This window comes from Macaca fascicularis, chromosome 1 (assembly GCF_037993035.2).
Source record: "Macaca fascicularis isolate 582-1 chromosome 1, T2T-MFA8v1.1".
NCBI classification, from domain to species: Eukaryota; Metazoa; Chordata; class Mammalia; order Primates; family Cercopithecidae; genus Macaca; species Macaca fascicularis.
The window spans coordinates 204,091,717-204,113,628 of NC_088375.1; the positions used below are offsets into that span (position 1 = coordinate 204,091,717).

The 21,912-nt window shown below is 50.4% G+C and overlaps 1 protein-coding gene across 2 annotated transcripts in view; it reads left to right on the top strand.

Moving 5' to 3' along the window:
• Positions 1 to 17,568: 17,568 nt before the first annotated feature.
• The window catches only part of SDC3 (syndecan 3), a 39,623-nt gene continuing 35,279 nt past the window's right edge, over positions 17,569 to 21,912 (top strand). Inside the window, exon 1 of one of the 2 annotated variants that reach the window (XM_065526194.1) lies at positions 17,569 to 17,768. In XM_065526194.1, the coding sequence (XP_065382266.1) occupies positions 17,661 to 17,768 (108 nt within the window). In that variant the 5' untranslated portion in view covers positions 17,569 to 17,660. Of the gene's footprint in view, positions 17,769 to 18,022; positions 18,333 to 21,912 lie in introns of those variants that run through there. The other variant, XM_005544178.4, reaches the window with a different exon arrangement.

A 21,912-nucleotide genomic window follows, 5' to 3' on the forward strand; every position in this document is an offset into this window, starting at 1 on the left:
CTATGTTGTTTGTTTTTGTTTTTGAGATGGAATCTCTCTCTGTTGCCCAGTGCTGGAGTGCAGTGGTGAGATCTCAGCTCACTGCAGCCTTCTGCCTCCCAGGTTCCAGCAATTCTCCTGCCTCAGCCTTCCGTGTAGCTGGGATTACAGGCATGTACCATCATGCCCAGCTAATTTTTGTATTTTTAGTAGAGATGGGGTTTTACCATGTTGAACAGGCTGGTCTCAAACTCCTGACCTCAGGTGATCCGCCCACTTCAGCCTCCCAAAGTGCTAGGATTACAGGTGTGAACCACCGCAGCTAGCCAGAAATAATTTATAATTATCTTTTTCCCTACTAAAAGAAAATATTAAAAGAGCTCTTAATACTTAATTGACCTAGAGAAAAATAAGTGTTGACATAAATCATTTTCTCAGAAAAGAAAGCAACTAATTAAAATGCTTTTTAAATTTACGTGACTTGAATAATATTTAATAAGAATATTAAGCTAGGCATGGTGGCTCACACCTGTAATCCCAGCACTTTGGGAGGCTGAGGTGGGTGGATCGCTTGAGCCCAGGAGTTCAAGGCAAGCCTGGGCAACATAGGGAAACTTTGTACAAAAAACACAAAAATTAGCTAGGCAAGCCTGTAGTTCTAGCACTCGAGAGACTGAGGTGGGAGGATGGCTTGAGCCCGGGAGGTGGAGACTGCAGTGAGCTGTAATTCCACCTACTGTGGTCAAGGCTGGGCAACAGAGGGAGATCCTGTCTCAAAAAAAAAAAAAGAATATTGGTGATTTAGCAAAAATGGACATTCTTAATGCATATTCATATTCTACTTAGCTTTACTAGTTAATCTCATGTTATCTCCGTTACAAAATTTGTTAACAAGGTAAGTAACCTGAGGAGACAAGTAGGTTTTTAAATGTTACAAGATGTCTGCTTGAAAAGTTTCCGAAATCTGCCGGGCGCGGTGGCTCAAGCCTGTAATCCCAGCACTTTGGGAGGCCGAGACGGGTGGATCACGAGGTCAGGAGATCGAGACCATCCTGGCTAACACAGTGAAACCCCGTCTCTACTAAAAATACAAAAAAAACTTAGCCGGGCGAGGTGGCAGGCGCCTGTAGTCCCAGCTACTCGGGAGGCTGAGGCAGGAGAATGGCGTGAACCCGGGAGGCGGAGCTTGCAGTGAGCTGAGATCCGGCCACTGCACTCCAGCCTGGGTGACAGAGCGAGACTCCGTCTCAAAAAAAAAAAAAAAAAAAAAAAAAAAAGTTTCCGAAATCTTTGTGAAAACTTGAAACTTTAAAATTATATTAAGTAGGCCAGGTGCGGTTTGGCTCATGCCTGTAATTCCAGAACTTTGGGAGGCTGAGGTGTGCGGATTACCTGAGGTCAGGAGTTCGAGACCAGCCTGGTCAACATGGCGAAACCCCATCTCTACCAAAAAATATAAAAATTAGCTGGGTGTGGTGGCAGGCGTCTGTAATCCCAGCTACTCGGGAGGCTGAGGCACGAGAATCACTTGAACCTGGGAGGCGGAGGTTGCAGTGCGTCGAGATCTTGCCACTGCACTCCAGCCTGGGTAAGAGAGTAAGACTGTCTCAAATAAATAACATTATATTAAGTTAAATTAAATGATAGATATTTATTTTTATTTTTATTATTATTAATTTTTTTGAGACGGAGTCTCGCTCTGTCGCACAGGCTAGAGTGCAGTGGCTGGATCTCAGCTCACTGCAAGCTCCACCTCCCAGGTTCACACCATCCTCCTGCCTCAGCCTCCCCAGTAGCTGGGACTACAGGCACCCACCACCTCGCCCGGCTAGTTTATTGTATTTTTTTTAGTAGAGAGGGGTTTCACTGTGTTAGCCAGGATGGTCTCGATCTCCTGACCTCGTGATCCGCCTGTCTCGGCCTCCCAAAGTGCTGGGATTACAGGCTTGAGCCACCGCACCTGGCCGATAGGTATTTATTAAATATCTACATTATGTCCAAATAAAATAAACTACTAAAACATTAATTCCTGAGCATAAATTTAAGCTTATGTATTTTTGGTTTCTTATTAAAGACTAAAGAGAGTTGGGTTCACTGGTAGGCATAGCACATGCTCCAAGAAAACACATGCTATTGCCAGGCGTAGTGGCTCACGCCTGTAATCCCAGCACTTTGGGAGGCCGAGGCCGGCGGATCACGAGGTTAGTAGATCAAGATCGTCCTGGCTAACACAGTGAAACCCCATCTCTACTAAAAATACAAAAAATTATCCGGCGCCGGTGGCGGTTGCCTGTAGTTCCAGCTACTCGAGAAGCTGAGGCAGGAGAATCGCTTGAACCTGGGAGATGGAGGTTGCAGTGAGCCGAGACGGAGCCATTGCACTCCAGCGTGGGCGACAGACAGAGCGAGACTCTGTTGAAAAACACAAAAACAAAAACGAAAAACTATGAAATCATGTTTCCTAATTTTCATGAAAAATTAATGGCTGAGTGCAGTGGCTTGTGCCTGTAATCCCAGCAATTTAAGAGGCTAAGGCAGGAGGATCACTGGAAGCCAGGAGTTCAAGGTCAATTTGGGCAAGAAAGCAAGTCCCCATCTCTATAAATTTTTTTTTTTTTTTTTTAATTAGCCCAGCGCAGGTCGGGCACGGTGGCTCACGCCTGTAATCCCAGCACTTTGGGAGGCCGAGGCAGGTGGATCATGAGGTCAGGAGATTGAGACCATCCTGGCTAACACGGTGAAACCCCGTCTCCACTAAAAATAGCTGGCGCCTGTAGTCCCAGCTACTCGGGAGGCTGAGGCAAGAGAATGGCGTGAACCTGGGAGGAGGAGCTTGCAGTGATCCAAGATCACGCCACTGCACTCCAGCCTGGGCAACAGAGCAAGACTCTGCCTCAAAAAATAAAAAATAAATAAAAATAAAAATAAAAAAAAAAATAAAATAAAATAAAAAATTAGCCCAGCGCTGTGGTGTGTGCCTGTAGTCTCAGCTCCTCAGGAGGCTGAAGTGGGAGGACTGCTTGAGTCCAGGAGTTCGAGACCAGCCTGGGCAACATAGGGAAAATTTATCTCTACAAAAAAAATCTTTTTTTTAATCAGCTGGGTGTGGTGGTACATTCCTGTGGTCCCAGCTACTCAGGAGGCTGAAGGAGGAGGATTGCTTGAGCCTGGGAGGTCAAGGCGCGGTGAGCTGTGGTTGTCCTACTGCACACTCCAGCCTGGGTGACCAAGCGAGACCTAGTCTCCAAAAAAAGAAGGTAAAATTAAGGTTACTAAGGGCTAAGAATTTTAATTAATATATGCTCTTCAAACTACTAGAAATAATAAGGATAAAAGAAAACAGGTGTATATAAAAGTGTACAAATAAAGTAGGTGTATATTTAATAGAAAAAGTATACAAGGTATGTATTTTCATTAAGGTCAAAAAGAATAATTTTGTCTTAGAGCAAGATGACTGATTGTTCCGGAATAAAAAAGAAGAAAAAGACTAAGACAAAAATTGAACAGATACAGAAAATTGTGGAAGGTGTGTGAAAAAGAAACTTTTTGTGTGGTTAAACTACTAAGGTGAGCGAGGTTTTGTATCTAACGGCTCAATAACGTGCTGAGGTCATTAGAATTCTGTTTTCTCTCTGTTAAAAGGACAACATGTTCTTGGAGTGTTGATTTGCTCTTGATTATGAACTTTTTCTTTCTTTACCTTTTAAGTAATTGCCCAAGAAAACAAAGATTGTGTTGTATTGAGATAATTTTTTTTTTTTTTTGAGACAGAGTTTCACTCCGTCACCCAGGCTTGGCTCACTACAACCTCCACCTCCTGGGTTCAAGCGATTCTCCTGCCTCAGCCTCCCAAGTAGCTGGGATTATAGGCATGCGCACACCACACACACAGACGGGGTTTCACCATCTTGGCCAGGCTAGTCTCGAACTCCTGGCCTCAAGTGATCTGCCCACCTTGGCCTCCCAAAGTGCTGGGATTATAGGCATGAGCCACTGCGCCCAGTCTGATGTTGTTGTTGTTTTTATTGTCTTCCCTGCAGTCCAAATTGTGTTGTTTTTCAGTAGGTCTTCAATTATTTGAGAAAAATTAGTCTTCAGTATTTAAAAAAAAGCCATTTTAACTATGTTACTTTCTGTATTTGCCTTTAAAATCTTTTATCACTTTGGTATTGTTTCACAGTGACTTGTGATGCTATTTAATCAAGTGTTTTAAACATTTTGACATGTTTGACAGCTTCTCAAAATTAATTCTAAATTAAGTGTTTTCCACCTCAAATTAACTTTGGGAGTTTCCAGAAGTGTCCCTGGAATATTTCAAAATAATTTATTTTCTCTCCTTGTAAAATGAGAAGTGTTAAACTAATTAGGCTTATTTGATACGTTAATTGCATGGAAGATGTTGTCAAATAATAAGTGATACTAATCCTTCTTTAAGTTATATGTGTTATTGATGTGCGTATCCCAGGAAATGTATAGAATTCCTAGAAATCTGATATATCCTGGTATATTGTTATCAGTCATAAATCTAATTATTATCTTAAGATGCTATATTTCCTTCCTGAAAGCATTTGAATGCCACTATGATACAAAAGTACAAGACATTCATTAGAAAAGATTGCCAATACAGCTTTCTGATAAGATCATACTATGGAACTGCATAAAAATTTTCAAAACTGTAATGGGAAACTGATGGGTTCATAAAACTGCTAATCCAATATCAAGGAAAACAAAAATTAATTATGTGAGACTAACTGATGAAAACAATTTTAACTTTTAAGAGTTTTTCTTTGAAGCATTACTGGTTCTAAGAAGTGTTTTATTTTCTAAATTTAAGAAGCCTTTTTTTCTCTTCCCTTAAGCTGTCTACAACTAATAGCAATTTGATAAAACATATCTTTGTAGGCTGAGAGCAGTGGCTCACGCCTGTAATCCCAGCACTTTGGGAGGCTGAGGCGGGCGGATCACGAGGTCAGGAAATCGAGACTATCCTGGCTAACACAGTGAAACCCCGTCTCTACTAAAAATACAAAAAAAAGAAAAAAAAATTAGCCAGGCGTGGTGGTAGGCACCCACCTACTCGGGAGGCTACTCGGGAGGCTGAGGCAGAAGAATGGCGTGAACCCGGGAGGTGGAGCTTGCAGTGAGCCGAGATTGCACCATTGCACTCCAGCCTGGGCGACAGAGTGAGACTCCGTCTCAAAAAAAAAAAAAAAAAAGTATATATATATGTGTGTGTGTGTGTGTGTGTGTGTGTGTGTATTTTGTTTACAAAGATCTTTGTAAACAAAAATGAAACATTTATCTTTCTCTCCCTACCTGATTACTTCAGAATTTGGAAACTCTTATTCAATATTTTTATTTGCAATATGAGTATTAGCATAGGTTCAATAACAATCGGTTCTCAGAACATAATTGGGCAAGTTCTTAGTTTCAATAACAATCGGTTCTCAGAACATAATTGGGCAAGTTCTTAGTTTGGCTTCTTCAGGAAGTTTTAAAAGGCTTATTCTGAGATTTCTCATTATCAGACAGTTTTTAAAAACTAAGGTTGATTGATACAAAGTCACAGAAGCCCCTGGATATTACCAGAGCGCTGATTAAAGTGTCATATTTTAAAATATACATAGAAATTATGTTATATTTCTGTAAACAATCAGGTCAAATTTAATGGAAATTAGACTTATTTTGAAAAAAAACTATGATTATTTTTGGTAAAAACAGGAGTGATGATAAAAAAAAAGAATTGTATTTCAGTTAAAAACTATAGTGCACCCATTATCAAATTCTAATTCTGTTCATTTTCTTTGAAGTTTTGTTATCTATCTGTAAACTGAATTACATTCTGAAACTTTCCAGTTTCACTAAAAACTAAAACTACTCCTTTCCTAAGCCCTATAAGCTGAAACTCAATGACTTTAAGTTTTAGAACTATCACTACAAAAAATCATGTACAGATAACTTTCATGCCTGCTACTATACGAGTCATGTGGAGAGCTTACTGGAACACCGCCTGATGCCATAGCCGGAAACAGTCAATGCCATCTTCATACCATTGTCTAAACATGCTTCCAACTCACATCTAGACCTCTTAGTTAACTGCCCTTCAGACTCAAAAACTAAAATCATAATTTGCTCCAGATGTTAACCTTTTTCTTTCGTTTTCATAGAACAAAACCTTGAATTCCCTTCAAGGGATACAATCTGAAATGAACAATTTGCCTCAAGAGTACTCCAAAATAGTTCTTGATACCTTCACAGCTTAATAAGGAGGAACTTGTGCTTTTATTGATTAAGAAATGTTTGGGCCGGGTGTGGTGGCACACGCCTGAAATTCCAGTACTTTGGGAGACTGAGGCAGGCGGATCACCTGAGATCAGGAGTTTGAGACCAGCCTGGCCAACATGGTGAAACCCCGTCGCTACTAAAAATCACAAAAGTTAGCCGGGCGTGGTGGTGCGCGTCTGTAATCCCAGCTACTTGGGAGGCTGAAGCAGGAGAATCACTTGAACCTGGGAGGTGGAGGTTGCAGTGAGCCGAGATCATGCCACTGCACTCCAGCCTGGGCAACAGAGTGAGACTATCTAAAAAAAAAATTGTTTTTTTGTTAATAAGAAATTGTTGCCCAAAATTTAAAGGCTCTTTTTTTGAGACAGGGTCTTACCCTGTCACCCAGACTGGAATGCATGCAGTGGTGCAATTATGGCTCACTGCAGCCTGGAACACCGGAGCTCAAGCAATCCTTCTGCCTCAGCCTGCTGAGTAACTGGGACCACAGGTGTGAGCCACCACACCTGGCTAACAAAGGCTCTTAAGAAACAAATATAAGTCTTAGCAGTTAAGTGCTACTTCCTTCATCGATATGGTTTAGTTGGTGAAATCTTGGCTCCTGGGAATCTTTGATCCAGGGCATTTTTCAGTCTTTGACTATTATTTTCCTTACAGTTACTGTATTCACCCGCTTTGTGCATTGTATCCTTTCAAGGATTTTCATGACACCGTTTCACCCTATAATCCCAGCACTTTGGGAGACCAAGACAGGAGGAGCGCTTGAAGCCAGGAGTTCTCGACCAGCCTGGGCAACAAAGCAAGACCTTGTTTTAATTTTAATTTAAAAATTAATTTAAAAATTAGTTAAAAATTTAAAAAATTAAAACTAAAAAAATTAATTAAAAATTAATTTAAAAAAATCTATTTTAATTAGCCCAGTACAGTGGCATGTGCCTGTAGTCCCACCTACTAAGGAGGCTGAGGTGGGAGGATCGCTTGAGCCAAGGAATTCGAGGCTGCAGTGAACTATGATGGTGCCACAGCACTCCAGCCTGGGTGACCGAGCAAGACCCTGTCTCTAAAAAATGCATAAATAAATGCTTTCCAGCAGCCACTTGCATATCGAATGATTGCCATCAGGATTTAACAACCTGGAGAACTCAGCAAGCCCACACTTGAGCCTATAGTGACTATGCAATTTTGGATACCAATGACCACAAGACCACACGTCCTAACGGAGCTGTTGATGATAGCATTAACAAGACTCTGTTCCAGTGACTATGTTAACAGTGGTAACTGAGAATAATGCCGTACTCTGGTCATACTCTCAGCTTGCTTTTGAAACTGCCCCTATAAACTTTATAAATTAATCAGGGAAGAAGAGAGGGGGAAAAAATGAAAATAAACCGAGCTTGTAGCACGTTCAGCCTTCACCATGAGGTCAGCTCACTCCCTGACCTGCCTCCTCACAGCTGTTTTTTGCAGCCTGTTGACCCAGAATCATGAGACCCTGTTACAGGACAATAGTTCCCCTTAGCTGTTCTACAGATAACAACTTGAACATTAGGAAGCCTTGAGTTCTCTCTTTGAGCTATTCCTTCACGTCCTGCATACTAAGGAAACTGCTGACTCAGCTGGTTTGAAGGACCTGACTAGTTTGAAGAGCTGACTCACCAAAAAATGCAGTTTCCATGTCCTGATGATTTCATCCCCCTTACCCAAAACCATCAATGATCCAAATTTCTTAGTCCCTCACCCTCAACAATCCCCTTAGAAATCCTAGCCCAGAACTCCTCGGAGGGATGGATTTGAGGATCTCCTCACTGGGCACCCTGCCATCAGTAAACTCTTTCTGCTTCTGCACACCCTGCTGTCTCCATGTCATGGGGTCTGTTACTGTGCAGTGGGCACAGGAACCATAGTACTGTAATACTTTATTTATTTTTCAAGATGAAGTTCTGCTGAGGCCGGGCGTGGTGGCTCCCACCTGTAATCTCAGCACTTTGGGAGGCCGAGGCGGGTGGATCACCTGAAGTCAGGAGTTCGAGACCAGCCTGACCAAGACGGTGAAACCCCCATCTCTACTAAAAATACAAAAATTAGCCTGGCACAGTGGTGGGCACCTGTAATCCCAGCTACTCCGGAGGCTGAGGCAGGAGAATTGCTTGAACCCGGGAGGTGGAGGTTGTGGTGAGCTGAGATGGCACCACTGCACTCTAGCCTGGGTGACAGAGTGAGACTCTGTCTCAAAAAAAAAAAAAAAAGAAAAAAAAGAAAAAGAAAAGATAGAGTCTCCTCTGTTGTCCAGGCTGGAGTGCAATGGTGTGATCTCGGCTCACTGTAACCTCTGCCTCCCAGGTTAAAGTGATTCTCCTGTCTCAGCTTTCTGAGTAGGATTACAGGTGTGCACCACCACACCCGGCTAATTTTTGTATTTTTAGTAGAGACAAGGTTTCGTCATGTTGACCAGGCTGGTCTGGAACTCCTGACCTCAGATGATCCACTCGCCTCAGCCTCCCGAAGTGTTGGGATTACAGGTGTGAGCCACTGTGCCCAGCCCTATAACACTTTAACTTGTTAAATTAAAATGGAGATCAGGCCTGAAGAATACCAGGGTAGACAAAACCAGTTAGGCCTCATACATGACCTCAACCTTGCTTGATTTGCAAACATAAGCAAAACTTGAGCTATTTCTTGTAAATGCCTCTAGTCAAGAAAACAGAACTTCAGCTCAACCAATCAGAAGTAGTCCAGAAATTTTTATGTAACTGGGGACTTTCTAATGGCATAGACCAAATAAACAACTACATAATTGCAACCAATCAAATAATTTATTTTACTTCTGCGTTTATCCCTTAAATACTTGTCTCTGACGATTTGTCACTGGAACATTAAACCCCTTCTGGTTTGGTGTTTCCCAATTCATGTATTGCTTTTCACTCAAAGAAGTACTTTAAACTTATCTGTGGGATCTAACAATCAAAACAATGAAACTCAGGAAGATAGAGAACAGAGGGATGGTTACCAGATGCTGGGAAGGCTAGCAAGGGGTTAGAGGAGAGGTGGGGAGGACAGTTAATGGGTACAACAAAAAAGAAAGGATGATAAGACCTAGTATTTGATAGTACAAAAGGGTGACTATAGTCAATAATAACCTTTTCTCTTTTTTTATTGAGACAGAGTCTCTCTTTGTCACCCAGGCTGGAGTGCAGTGGCCCGATCTTGGCTCACTGCAGCCTCTGCCTCCCGGGTTCAAGCAATTATCTGCCTCAGCCTCCCGAGTAGCTGGGACTACAGGCACCCGCCACCACACCTGGCTAATTTTTGCATTTTTAGTACAGACAGGGTTTCACCATCTTGGCCAAGCTGATCTTGAACTCCTGACCTTGTGATCCACCCACCTCGGCCTCCCAAAGTGCTGGGATTACAGGCGTGAACCACCACGCCTGGCCTATTTTTTTTTTTTTTTTTTTTTGAGGCAGAGTTTCATTCTGTTGCCCAGGTGGGAGTGCAGTGGCATGATCTTGGCTCACTGCAATGTCCGCCTCCCAGGTTCAAGCTATTCTCCTGCCTCAGCCCCCCGAGTAGCTGGGATTACAGGCATCCACCACTACCTCCGGCTACTTTTTGTATTTTTAGTAGAGACGGAGTTTCACCATGTTGGCCAGACTGGTCTTGAACTCCTGGGTTCAAGTGATCCGCCCACCTTGGCCTCCCAAAGTGCTGGGATTACAGACGTGAGCCACCGTACTCAGCCTAGCCAACAATAATTTAATTGGCCAGGCGTGGTGGCTCACACCTGTAAGCCCAGCACTTTGGGAGGCTGAGGCGGGTGGATCACCAGGTCAGGAGATCGAGACCAGCCTGGCTAAAACAGTGAAACCCCATCTCTACTAAAAATACAAAAAAAAAAAAAAAAAAAAAATATATATATATATATATATATATACACATATACACACATATAAGCTGGGTGTGGTGGTGGGCACCTGTAGTCCCAGCTACTCAGGAGATGGAGGCAGGAGAATGTCGTGAACCCAGGAGGCGGAGCTTGCAGTGAGCTGAGATCGCGCCACTGCACTCCAGCCTGGGCGACAGAGTGAGATTCCATCTCAAAAAAAAACCAAATAAATAAATAAATAATCATAATTTAATCATACATTTAAAAGTAACTTAAAGTGTGTAATTGGATTACACTTCCTGGTGCTCCCAGATCCCGGCGTGGGAACATGTTCTTGTCCAGCAGGGCTGGACCAACGACTCTCAGGGACCAAAGCCAACCTGTTCCAGGGTCCTGGCAGCCACCCGCCCCCTCCCTGTGGAACCTCAGACTCTCTCAGTTCCCGTGGGGGGTGGGTGGGGTATCCCTACCCTCCCACCTCAGGCCTGGGGTGAACCAGACAAAAAATGACTTAAAAATAGTGGCCTAGGGGCTTGATGTGGTGGCTTACGCCTGTAATCCCAGCATTTTGGGAGGCCAAGGCAGGTGGATCATGAGGTCAGGAGATCGAGACCATCCTGGCTAACACAGTGAAACCCCATCTGTACTAAAAACACAAAAAAATTAGCCGACGTGGCGGCGGACACCTGTAATCCCAGCTACCCGGGAGGCTGAGGCGGGAGAATGGTGTGAACCCTGGAGGCAGAGTTTGCAGTGAGCCGACATTGCACCCCTGCGCTCCAGCCTGTGCGACAGAGCAAGACTCTGTCTCAAAAAAAAAAAAAAAGGCCTAGGGTTGGTGTGGTGGCCCACTATAGTTCCAGCTACTCCAGAGGCTGAGGCCGGAGGATCTCTTGAGCCCAGGAGATAGAGGCTGCCATGAGCTGTGATTGTGCCACTGCACTTCAGCCTGGACAACAGACTGAAAATAACTGTCTCTAAAAACAGCAACAACAAAAACACAGGGTCTGCTGCATGTGACTGTGGGCCTTGCCCTGTGCTGGGTGCTGTCCTGTGTTGCTTTTGTTTACCTCCCTCCAGCCTTGTGAGCTGTCACTCACCCTAACTCACATGGGAGGAAACTGGCCCTGGCCACTGGCCTGGAAGTGGCAGACCCAGAATTTGAGCCCCGAGTGTCCCAGGCCTCTCTTTGGAGCCAGTGCTGCCAGGGCAGATGCTCTTCCCCTCCACCATGGCCAGCGGCAGGAATGCCTGCAGAGAATTCAGTGTGGCTACCCACAACTGATCCCTTTACAGACGAGGAGACTGAGGCCCAGGGTGGGAGAAGCACCTGCTCAGGGGCACACAGGAGGTGAGCTCAGCACTAGGGCGTCCCCTGGTGCAGTTGCTTACCTATTGCCTGCCTTCCACCCTTTGTGGGAGCTCTCTCCATGTCCACATCTGTGCCCAGCCCTTGCTGGGGCTTGATAACTCTAGGTTGAAGTTTGAATGTGGGTTCAACCGTCTCGAAAATCCAAAAAACCACACACACACACAAACATGATGTACTGCATATCTCAATGACAGCTGTGCTCAGAGAAGGGGACCCAGTGGTCAGTGTCCACAGCCCTGGGAAAGGGGGATCTCCCCCCACAGGCCCCGGTCACTCTCCCCCGCCCACATCCTAGAGGCAGCTGAGCTGCTCTAGCCTCAGAATGAGGTGAGAAAGAAAATGTATTTTTAGGGAGGCTTATTTTTGATTCCAGGAAAATGATTCCAAATGAGCAGTTTATTCCCAGGCACGGGGGTGTGTCCCTGGAATGGCTTCTGGGGCAGTGCCCTCCTCCCATCCTCCTCTTTCTCTCTCCTCCCCTCCTCTCTCCTCATCCAGCTTCCCCACCCCTGCGCAGAGAAGAGGGCCTGTGTGTGAGCACAGCTCCCGGGCCTGGGCTGTACCAAAGGTCATTTCCTAGTCCTGTGACCTTCGATGGCCAGAGTGGGATGGCCTGTGGGTTTGAATGAAGATCTTGATTGGGGAGGGGGCTTATCCTAAGAGCTCTGTATAAACAGAGCAGCTGGTCCAGGAGAAGGGAGTGCAAGAGAGAAAGGCCCCAGGACAAGGAGTGAAGCGAGCTGGGTTCTAGTCCCAACTCTGCCACAGGTTTATTATGTGACCTGGGGTCAGTCATATTCCCTTTTCAGGCCTCAGTTTTCTCCTCTGTGAAATGGTCAGTTAAAGTAGGCCCTGCCTGCTCTTTCCATTCTAGATCACAGGGAACAAGCCTCCAGAATGCTTTCAGCCTTGTCCACACACAAGGTCAGGATGAAGCCTCAAGCTGGAGCTTAGGGCCTTGGAGGCTCTCCTCCTGGGTGGGGCTCAGCCCCTGTAGGACCACTTTACAGCACCCAATTCTCCGAGGCCTGCCTGCCATGGCCCAGGGGAGATGTTGCCACTGCCACCATGAAGCCTTCCTAGATTCCCTCAGAGAGGAGGTAGCCCTTCCCTGCCCAGGCTCCCTCTGTTTTTTCCTTTGTTTTTGTGGGACAAGATCTTGCTCTGTCGCCCAGGGTGGAGTGCAGTAGCACGATCTCGGCTCACTGCAACCTCTGCCTCCCAGGTTCAAGTGGTCCTCCTGCCTCAGCCTCCTGAGTAGCTGAGACCACAGGTGCCCACCACCACAACCGGCTCGTTTTTTTAAAATTTATTTTTTGTAGAGATGGGGTTTTGCCATGTTGCCTAGGCTGGTCTTGAACCCCTGAGCTCAAGTGATCCACCCTCCTCAGCCTCCCAAAGTGCTGGGATTACAGGAGTGAGCCAATGCCTAACCCAGTCCACCTCTGACTTTGCTGGACTCAGGCGATGGTACCTGGCGGGGTGGCGGGCCGCCATTCAGAGGCACATTTGCGGTAAAATGAATGAAGCTGATGCTTCAGGGCCCTTCATTTGCACAGCCGCTTTCCAAAGCTTTCTTCCTAAATGTGTCCTCGAAATCCCTGCAAACCGTGTAAGCTTCAGACCCCACAGAGGTGGCACCGACTTTGTTTCCAACCCTACCCTGCTTGGGGTCCCAGAGCTCTCCTCTCCCCTCAAGCAGATCCCTTCCCTGACTGCCCATCTGGGGCTCCTTCAGCCACAGGCCCTGCTGAGTCTACACAGCCTCTTCCCTCCTACAAGGCCAGCCCAGGACTTGCTCTGTGACCTACAGGCCACTGAGCTCAAACAAAATCTGATTACTCCCCCTCCTTGCATGCCAGCCCTGAGGGACCTCTCAGGAACACTTTGGGACCCACAGTTTGCAAACCCTCAACTCACAGACCTAGGCGAGGCCTGAGTTCAAATCCTAACCTGTGTCTAGCAGCTGTGTGTCCTGGGGTGTCACCTAGCCTCTCATCCTACAAGGACTTTCCCAGCACTCAGAGAGGTCAGGGAAGCCTGGCCGAGCCTGGCTGTGTACTAAGGGCAGGGGCATGGCTCTGTGAGACCCTCACACAGGCCAGGTCCCTTGGGCGGGCAGGAGGCTCCCCACGATGGAGGCCCCCTGTTGGGGGGAGGCCAAGGCTTCTCACCGGTCACCCTGGCCCCGCCACAGCCCTTGCAGATCCTTCCCCAGTGAGATTTCTACTCACTGGGGCACCAGATGGCCTCCAAGTCTCCCCAGGTTCCCCTAGGAGGACTCTGGGGTCCTCCCGATCTGGAGCCCTCTTGTCAGAGCCCCGTTTCGATTCCTCGGCTTTGGGGGTCACTGACCTCCAGGACTGCTGTCACTTGGATTTTCTCAGAAGCAAGCCTGGGCTGTGGCCTCCATCCTGACTCTTGGGCAAGACCGGAAGTTGTGATGGGAGATGGTTGGGGTGGGGAGGGAGGAGGATGGAGACTTGTTTTGCAAGCCCTGTGATTGCCTCGAGCTGAGACAGCACTTGTGTTTGGGAGGTCTGGTAAGGATCACAAAGTCCCCTCTGCCCACGGAGGCAGCTCAGCACAAGGTGAAAAGCCAGTGCTCTATCATCACATCAGAGCCAGGGCTCTGTCATCACATGGTTCAAATCCTGGCTGCCCTCCTCCTGGCTGTGTGACCTGGGACAAGTTACTGAACTCCCGCGAGCCCCAGATTCCCCAACTGTAAAATGGGACGAAGTAGAGAGCAAGCATACGGATGGGGCTCACTGTGCACCAGACTCCAGGGCTGGCAGCTCATTTGGTCCTCACAGTAGCAGCCCTGGGAGGCGAGTTTGCTTGTTGGGCCCAAATCACAGGCCTGTGGGGAGGAGTAAATGAGGGTGTGTTTGGCTCAGAACAGTGCCTGGCAGGTAGTAAAGCCTCCATCAATCTTGGCTCTTAGGATGCCACGGGACTGTTGAAGTCCAGAGAGCCGGTTGGCTTAACCAATCCCCTGGGGGACACGTAGAGTCAGGTGACAGCTACTGAGCACCTACTGTGTGCCAGGCTTGGGCGTGCCACTCTGAATAAGGCATCTCAGGTTCACCTGAGTGGAGCTCAGAGATGCGGCCGAGGCCTCCCCAACCCTCAGATGCTTGGTTAGAGCTAGGAGGCCCTGTCAAGGACAGAGAAGGCTCTGACTGGGGTGGGGGTGAGGTGGAAAGGTTGAGATGCAGCCACTAGGCATGCCTTGCGGGGTTCCCCAAGGGCCAGACTGCATCTGAGTATGTCTGCATGTTGGCGTGTGACTATGTGAATCCCCTCGGTGACTCTAATTCATTCATCAAACGCCTCCCAATACACCTCTGGGCCTGGCATTGCAGTGTAACTGTTGGCTTGGGTCAGGATCTCAGCTCTCACTGCCAGTCGTGCTGCCTCGGCATGTCTCCTATCTTCTCTGTGCATTTGTTTTTCATCTGGAAATGGGGCTAATGTGAGTGTGCATTTGAGAGAGCAGTGCCTGGCCCATAATCAGCTCCACTTGTGCTCTTCTACAGCTATTGTTCATTTGGGATACTGAATGCTCCCACTTTCGAGCAAGACAGACAGTAGGGACTGAAAGCAGGGTGAGGAGTGCAGGATGAGTGTGATCAGGATGCCGACAGGACAGGACCAGGCCTGATCACCCAGAGGACATCAGGAAGACTTCCCAGAGGAGGCAGTGTGTATTCTAAAGGCCAGAGGGGACTGTGAGTATTGTGCCAGGAGGAGGCAGCAGCAGGTGCCTGTGGGTAAGGTTATGGTGCCGTGAAGGGAGACCCTGAGTATGTGGGGATGTGGTTCAATGCACAAGGAGGCCTGGGCAAGGGTGACTGTGTGGATGCCCTGTGTGCTCGAGGGCAGGCAAATGTGTGCATCTGTGAACCCCAGGGAAACCTGGGACAGGAGGGGTGGGGAAGCAAGACGAAAAGGACCTTCAGGGGCCCAGAACTGTCTTAGTTCTGGCTGTGACCAGTGTCTTTGAAGAGCAGCAGGTGGCGCTCCTGGCCTGTCCAGACCAAAGATTCTCCACTGCCCTGCCCCACCCCCACCTCTTCCCCCGGGTGTCAGGGAAGTAGGGTTGCTGCTTCCAGAAGTCTCAGAGCTGGCAGGAACCTCTGAAGATGGGCCATGCTCACTGCTCACCTTACTCATGGAAACCATCCTAATGGTCTCCCTGCTAGATAGTTCTCCGAGCCTTGAATATCTCTCAAGACAGGGTACTCACTGCCTCTTAGAATTGCCACGGCTGTCTGTGACCAGCTGACGTCTGGCTCCTCATAATCCCCACCCTAACCCTGCCGGCCCTTTGGGAGCACCTCAGGATTGGTCTGTTCCTGGGATCTGCTCAGTCCCTCTGAAAGACGATGTTATCCCTGCATCTGAGTCCTTTCCTTTATAAGCTTCATCCCACCCACCTTCGTTGAACCCCATTACAATGGCAGGGAAGAGCTCATGTAATCCTCACAACCTGGCACCTGGCCTGGCACACAGCAGGCACTCAATTTATACTTGCTAAATGAATGAATGAATGAACTCTGTATGGTCATTATGTCTATATCACAGTTGGGAAATTGAGGCTCAGAGAGGTTAAGTCACACATCCAACACAACGCAGCTCATAACTGGCAGAACTGGGATTTGAACCCAGGTACTTGGCCAACCCAGAGCCAGAGCTCAATTCCAAGCTGTGCTACCTCAACAGAAACCAACTTCTCACCTTCTGCTCCCCATCAGATTCTCCCTGCCCATCTCCCCAAGGTGCCAGTCAAATTTGGATCGAGCATTGATGTCATGCCAAAGATTTGAGAATTCCAAAAGATTTGAGAATTGAATTTTCAGAGGCTGGGACCTCAGAATTCCTAGTTGGAAAATCTCCCTGTCTTCCCTCTCCAGGATCCCTGTCAGAGGGTGGTGAGCTGGCCTTCCATACCCTTTAGGGACTGGGCTCTCCATCCTTCCCAGGGAGCCCCTTCTAATTCATCTCTACTTCATGTTGAGTTGACCTTTGTCCTCTGGTCCTCCTCCCAAGGGCCCTGCAGGACAAGTCCAGTTGTCACCAACATCAAAAACCCATGGCTGGTTCCCCAGAGTCTCTTCCTCTAGGCCTGCCCCTCCATTCATTCTGGTTTTGGTTCCCCTTTTCTTGAGGGAATTGTTCCAGTTTCAACTCAGTTTCATTCCTATTTTCTAATGGCAGGCCGTAAGCTAGGTGCTGGGACACAGGGGCCAGAGAGGAGAGTAGCTGAAGGTAGAGACGTCCAGCCAGCTGTCATCAGCAAATAACCTCTTCTCGCTGGCTCTCATCTTCCCCACCTAAGAAGTGGAGACATTGACAGCACCGACCTTATGGGGTTCCTGAGAAATGATATAAAACATGAAAGTGCTGGGCACCTGGCATGTGGTCAGGGTTCAAGAAATGTTTCACTCTCCCCCATCTTGCCCCAAAACACTTGGATGGCGGTAAGCCCCAGTAAATGGGAAACACATTCACTGATTCAACAAATTTGGATTGAGCATGGATGTCATGCCGAGCCCTGTGCTGGTGTTGGGGACATAGCAGTGAACAAGACAGACACAAACCCCTGCTCCCGCTGGAGCTCACACGCCGTTGGAGACTTGGAGAAGTAAGTACAGAGTAGGGTATGCCGCTGGGGATGAAGGTGAAGGGGGAAAAGGCACCGTGACCACACAGGGTGGAAAGACCACCAGCACTAGAGACCGCCACTCAGAGATGTACTTTTCTCACCACCCTGCACATGAGGGGGTGGTCCCATTCAACCATGGGGGATCTGAGACTTAGAGAACTGGGGGCCTTGCTGGAGGCGCACAGCTGGTGTGGAAGCAGCTGCGCTCAGGTCTGCATGGCTTTTCCTCTGCAGATCTACAGTGACAGGACCTTGAAGTGACCACCCCTATGGTCCCCTGGGGAGACCGAGGCCCAGAGAGGGCCGGGCCCTGGTCTGAGGTCACACAGCCCCTGGGTGTCCTGGAGGCATGAAAGCCCATGGTCTTGAACGACCTCTGGCCCACTGGGTGGACTGGCTGAGTGTGTGAGGGTGACGATGGGAGTCCAGGAAGAGACACGTGCGTGGAACCCCATAGGGGGAGGCTGTAGATGAAAACGCCTATGCGACCCTCCGCTCGGCGACTCCAGGGAGCCAGGCCCGGGCCCTGGCAACCCAAGCGGGACCCTTCCCTTCTACCTAGCACGGCGGCCGCGGAGGTGCGTCCGGCGGGCTCCGCGCCCTCCAGCCCCCGGCTCGGCGAGGCCGGCCGCTCGCCCAGGTGTCCGGATGCCCACTCGGCAGCGTGGTACTCCTTCTGGGTGGGGGCGGGGGCCGGGCCTGGGGCCGGAGGGTGCGGAGCCCGCGGGGGGCGCACTGGGCCCGCCCCGCCCCGGCCCCTCCTCCCGCTCCGCCCGCGCTGGGGGCGGCCCGGCGGCGGCGGCGGCGCACGCTTCCTGCGGGCGCGGCTGCTGTGGGCGCGGAGTTGCGAGGCGGAGCCGGGCGGCCGAGCCGGGAGCCCGCGAGCCTAGAGCGCGTCGGTCCAGCCGCCGGGCCGCGCCGCCGCCAAGCAGCCGCCCCGCGCGCCGCGCCTCGGGAACAAAGGCGCCCGTCCGCCGCCCGCCGCCCGCGCCCGCGCCGCCGCCATGAAGCCGGGGCCGCCGCACCGCGCCGGGGCCGCCCACGGGGCCGGCGCCGGGACCGGGGCCGCGGCCGGGCCCGGGGCCCGCGGGCTGCTCCTGCCACCGCTGCTGCTGCTGCTCCTGGCGGGGCGCGCCGCGGGGGTGAGTGACATGCGCACGGATCCCCGCCACAGCTCCCCGGGGCCGTCCTCCTCGCGGGGTGCCGGTCCCCGCCCGCGACCCCCGCCCCGGGACCCCGCTCCCTCCCCCCGGGCTGCCTTCCCCCGGGCCGCGGTCCCTGCCGCCCCTCGCCCCTCCCCCGAGCGCCCCTCTCCGCACCCTGCCCCCGCCGGAATCTCCCCCTAGCTGGCATCCGCGGGGAGAGGCCGCCCCCGCCGCCGGTCATCTTCCGGGGGCGCATCTCTCCTTCCTTTTGGGACCCCTCCCCAGAGGGAATCCCGGGTGGGAACCCGATCGCGGATCCTCAGCCCTGCTCCCCCACCTCCCAGTGGCTTCGGGAACTGTCTCCCCGGGGACGGAGCGGGGACCCCTGCGCTGGCCTGGGAGGCGCGGGAAGGGCACGGCGGCGGGCTGGGGGTCGCCGTCCAGGCTGGGTGTGTCTTAGGGTGGGAGTGAGGCTGGCTTTTGCCTCGTGGGTGTGCCCAGACCGTGGCCACTTTTTGGGAATCGGGTCGGTTCCCCCTCCGAGGGGAGGGTGTACATTTGGTTCTTCCCAGGGTCGCGGCAGCCGGCCAGGGCAGTGGGCCCGGGAGGGGGAGGTGAAGGTGGAGGGTGACTTGGTGAAGGTGACCTGAGGGGGGAGTGAGGGTGACCCTGTGTGTGGGCGTGTGTGGCCACCTCAGTGAGGGGTGCAGGGACCTGTGGGGCGTGTGCAGGTGAAGGATGTGTCTGCCACATGGGTGGATGCCAGCGTGCCCTCCCGTCCGTGGTCGTGGGAGGGTGACCCATTGTGCATGATGTGTGCCTGTGCCCAGCTGGGCCACTGTTGGCAATGGCCGTGTGTGCCTGCAGTGGGTGAGGGTGTGTGTACGAAAGACCTCTGTGGTGGGCGTGTGCTCGGACCCGTGAGTGTGTGTGAACACACATACCAGCGTGTGCATGCAGGTGCATGGGGGACCCTGGGCATGGGACAAGGACCCTGAAGGGGACCAAGCATGTGCAGGTGGAGGTGAGAGTATATATGAGGTGACCCTTGAGTATCCCTTTGAGTGACCGCAGCAACCATGCTTGGTCCCAGCTCTGTCAGGGAGGGCAGAGGAAGGAAGGACCTCATCCCCCTTTGAGGGACTCAGGTCTCAAGTGAGTTCTTGTTGGATAAGTGTCCAGATCCCGGCCCAGGCGGGCTGAGGATTTCTAGGTCCAGCCTCCAGGGTTGGTTCCAGGAGCTATGCTGTCCTGCATCCCCCAGGCTGAAAAGGACCCAGGCCTCTCAAGCAACCCTGGGTGTCCAGCCAGCCTCTGCAAGTCCCTTCCCTCTTCCAGCCTCAGTGGGCCAGTCAGTAAGACAGGAGGAGGACAGGCAGGGGCTCCAAGCTTGCTTCTCTGATGGACAGGCCCCTCCTCAGTCTTCCCCAGCTAGGGGGCTGTCAGCTGGAGGGAGGGAAAGTGTTGAGTGCTGACCAGTGTGAAGTGCCTGCTGGCCAGGATGTCTCATTCCCAGCTCTCCCGGAAGTGGGGTGGGAGGAAGGGGTCCCTGGGAGGGATAGAGACCCAGCACATCCTAGAAGCTGGGGTTGCCTTCTCAGCCAAATTTCTGAAAGACCATCCTTAAAATCAAAGATCTGGGAATCACAGGACGCTGGACTCCAATCCTGCTACCCCCACCGATTCATGGCATGGTTTGGGCAGGGCATCTTACTTCTCTGACCCTTGGTTGTCTCTCTGTGAAATGGGGCTAATGACACCTTCCTCAGATGGCAAAAATTCAATGAGATGACTGAAGAGTGTCCCGAGAAGGAGCTCAGGATTCACGTGGTGTGCACATGAATGAAAGGGGCTCAGGACAGAAAGCTTTAGATTTGGAGGCCAGGTGGAGCGCTGGGCAGGCCACTTTCCTTGCTGAATAAGGCTAACAATTCACACTTCACAAGGTGGTGGAAGGACTTAATGAGAGCATTTAATAACCTCATGCACAGTAGGGCCTCGCAAGGCAGGTGCCCTGAATCTGAGAGGTGTGGCTGAGACCCAGTGTTGGGTGGTAGATGAAACAGACCCCCGAGAGTCTGAGCCCAGAGGCTGAGATGGTGGGCGGGGCCTGGGCCAGGGCAGGGATTGGGGTTCCTGACCAGGTGGTGGGAAGTAGAATGTCCTCCAGGCCTCACATCTTCCCAGGGGTCAGGCTGTCAAGGAGGGGCATCATCCCTCTGGTCCTCACCTGGCTTGGGAGGAAAAGGGTTAATGGGTGGTACCTGGTTGACAGGGTTCCACACCAGGTGGGGGGGGCAGTGCCTGCAGCAGGAGGGACTGAGGTTAGATCAGAAGACGGGAAGCTCCAGGAGTGGCCTTGGTAGATGAGCGGTGGCTGGCTCAGGGCAGGGAAGGGCAGGGACATGATGACCTTTGGGTTGCCTGCCTGCGTGCGTGTGTGTGTGCATGTGTGTGTGTGTGTGTGTGTGCATGTCTTCGTGTCTTTCAGGATGGGGATAGCAGGGATAGCAGGCCTCATTCACACTGCAGATGGTGAATTGTGGTGTGTGTGTGTGTGTGTGTGTGTGTATGTATGTGTCTCCTGGCATCTCCTTTGAGGAGTCCCTCTTCTGACAGACCACGTGACCAGGACTCTGAGGGACATTTGCCTTTAAGGCCACCTCAGCTACTGTACTTAAGTCACCACTCAAAGTTTTGGAGTGTGAGGATCCTGAAAATGTTAGCTTTTGAAACATGTTCTTTTAAAAGTCCAGGACTGGAAGGGATCTTAGGTGTTAGTCTTGTTTGAATACTCCCAGTGATGGAAGACCACTACCTTGTGGCTGTGTGACCTTGTGAAAGTTACCTAACCTCTCTGTGCCTTAGTTTCCACCTCTTTAAGACGAAGAGAATGCGAGAATGGAAGGGCTTAATTTGGAAAGCTTTTAGCCCAGTGGCTGGTACCTACTAAGTGCTCAAAAATGTGGATTTCTTGTTGTTTTACAAAGTTGCTGTACTGTGGTTGGGAAGGTGGGAAGGGTGGGAGGTGTATGTGTGTGTGTGTGTGTGTGAGAGAGAGAGAGAGAGAGAGAGAGAGAGAGACAGAGAGACAGAGAGAGTGTGGGGGTGGGGGCGGGGGCGGGGGTGGGGGCAGGGGAATTAGTAGGGAATTCTTTTGAAGTCTCAGCCCCAGGCCTGGTGGTTTCCATTCCCTCCTCACCCCGTTTCAGGCATCCCTGCTCTTCTCCCCTCCAGGCTCCCCTGGGTGACTGTGAGCCTTCCGTTACCAGGATGAGATTGTCTTCACCAAAAAAATGGAAAGTTGGGGGCCCTGGGCTGTTCTGGGCCAGGCTCTTGGGTGAACCATCTCCCCTTCCAGCATGTGGGGGACAGGCACAGGGACACCACAGATGTATGCTGCCTGTTAGCTCCCAAGGTACCAGGGGCTCTGGGGACAGACATCTGCTGTGTGATTTCCAGTAAGGGATTTCTTTCTGTCTCAAAGTCCTTGTCTGTAAAATGGGGACAGTAATGGTGTCAGCCTCACAGGGATGTTGTGATTTGGAAATGAGCTGCTTGAGTAGACTGAACACAC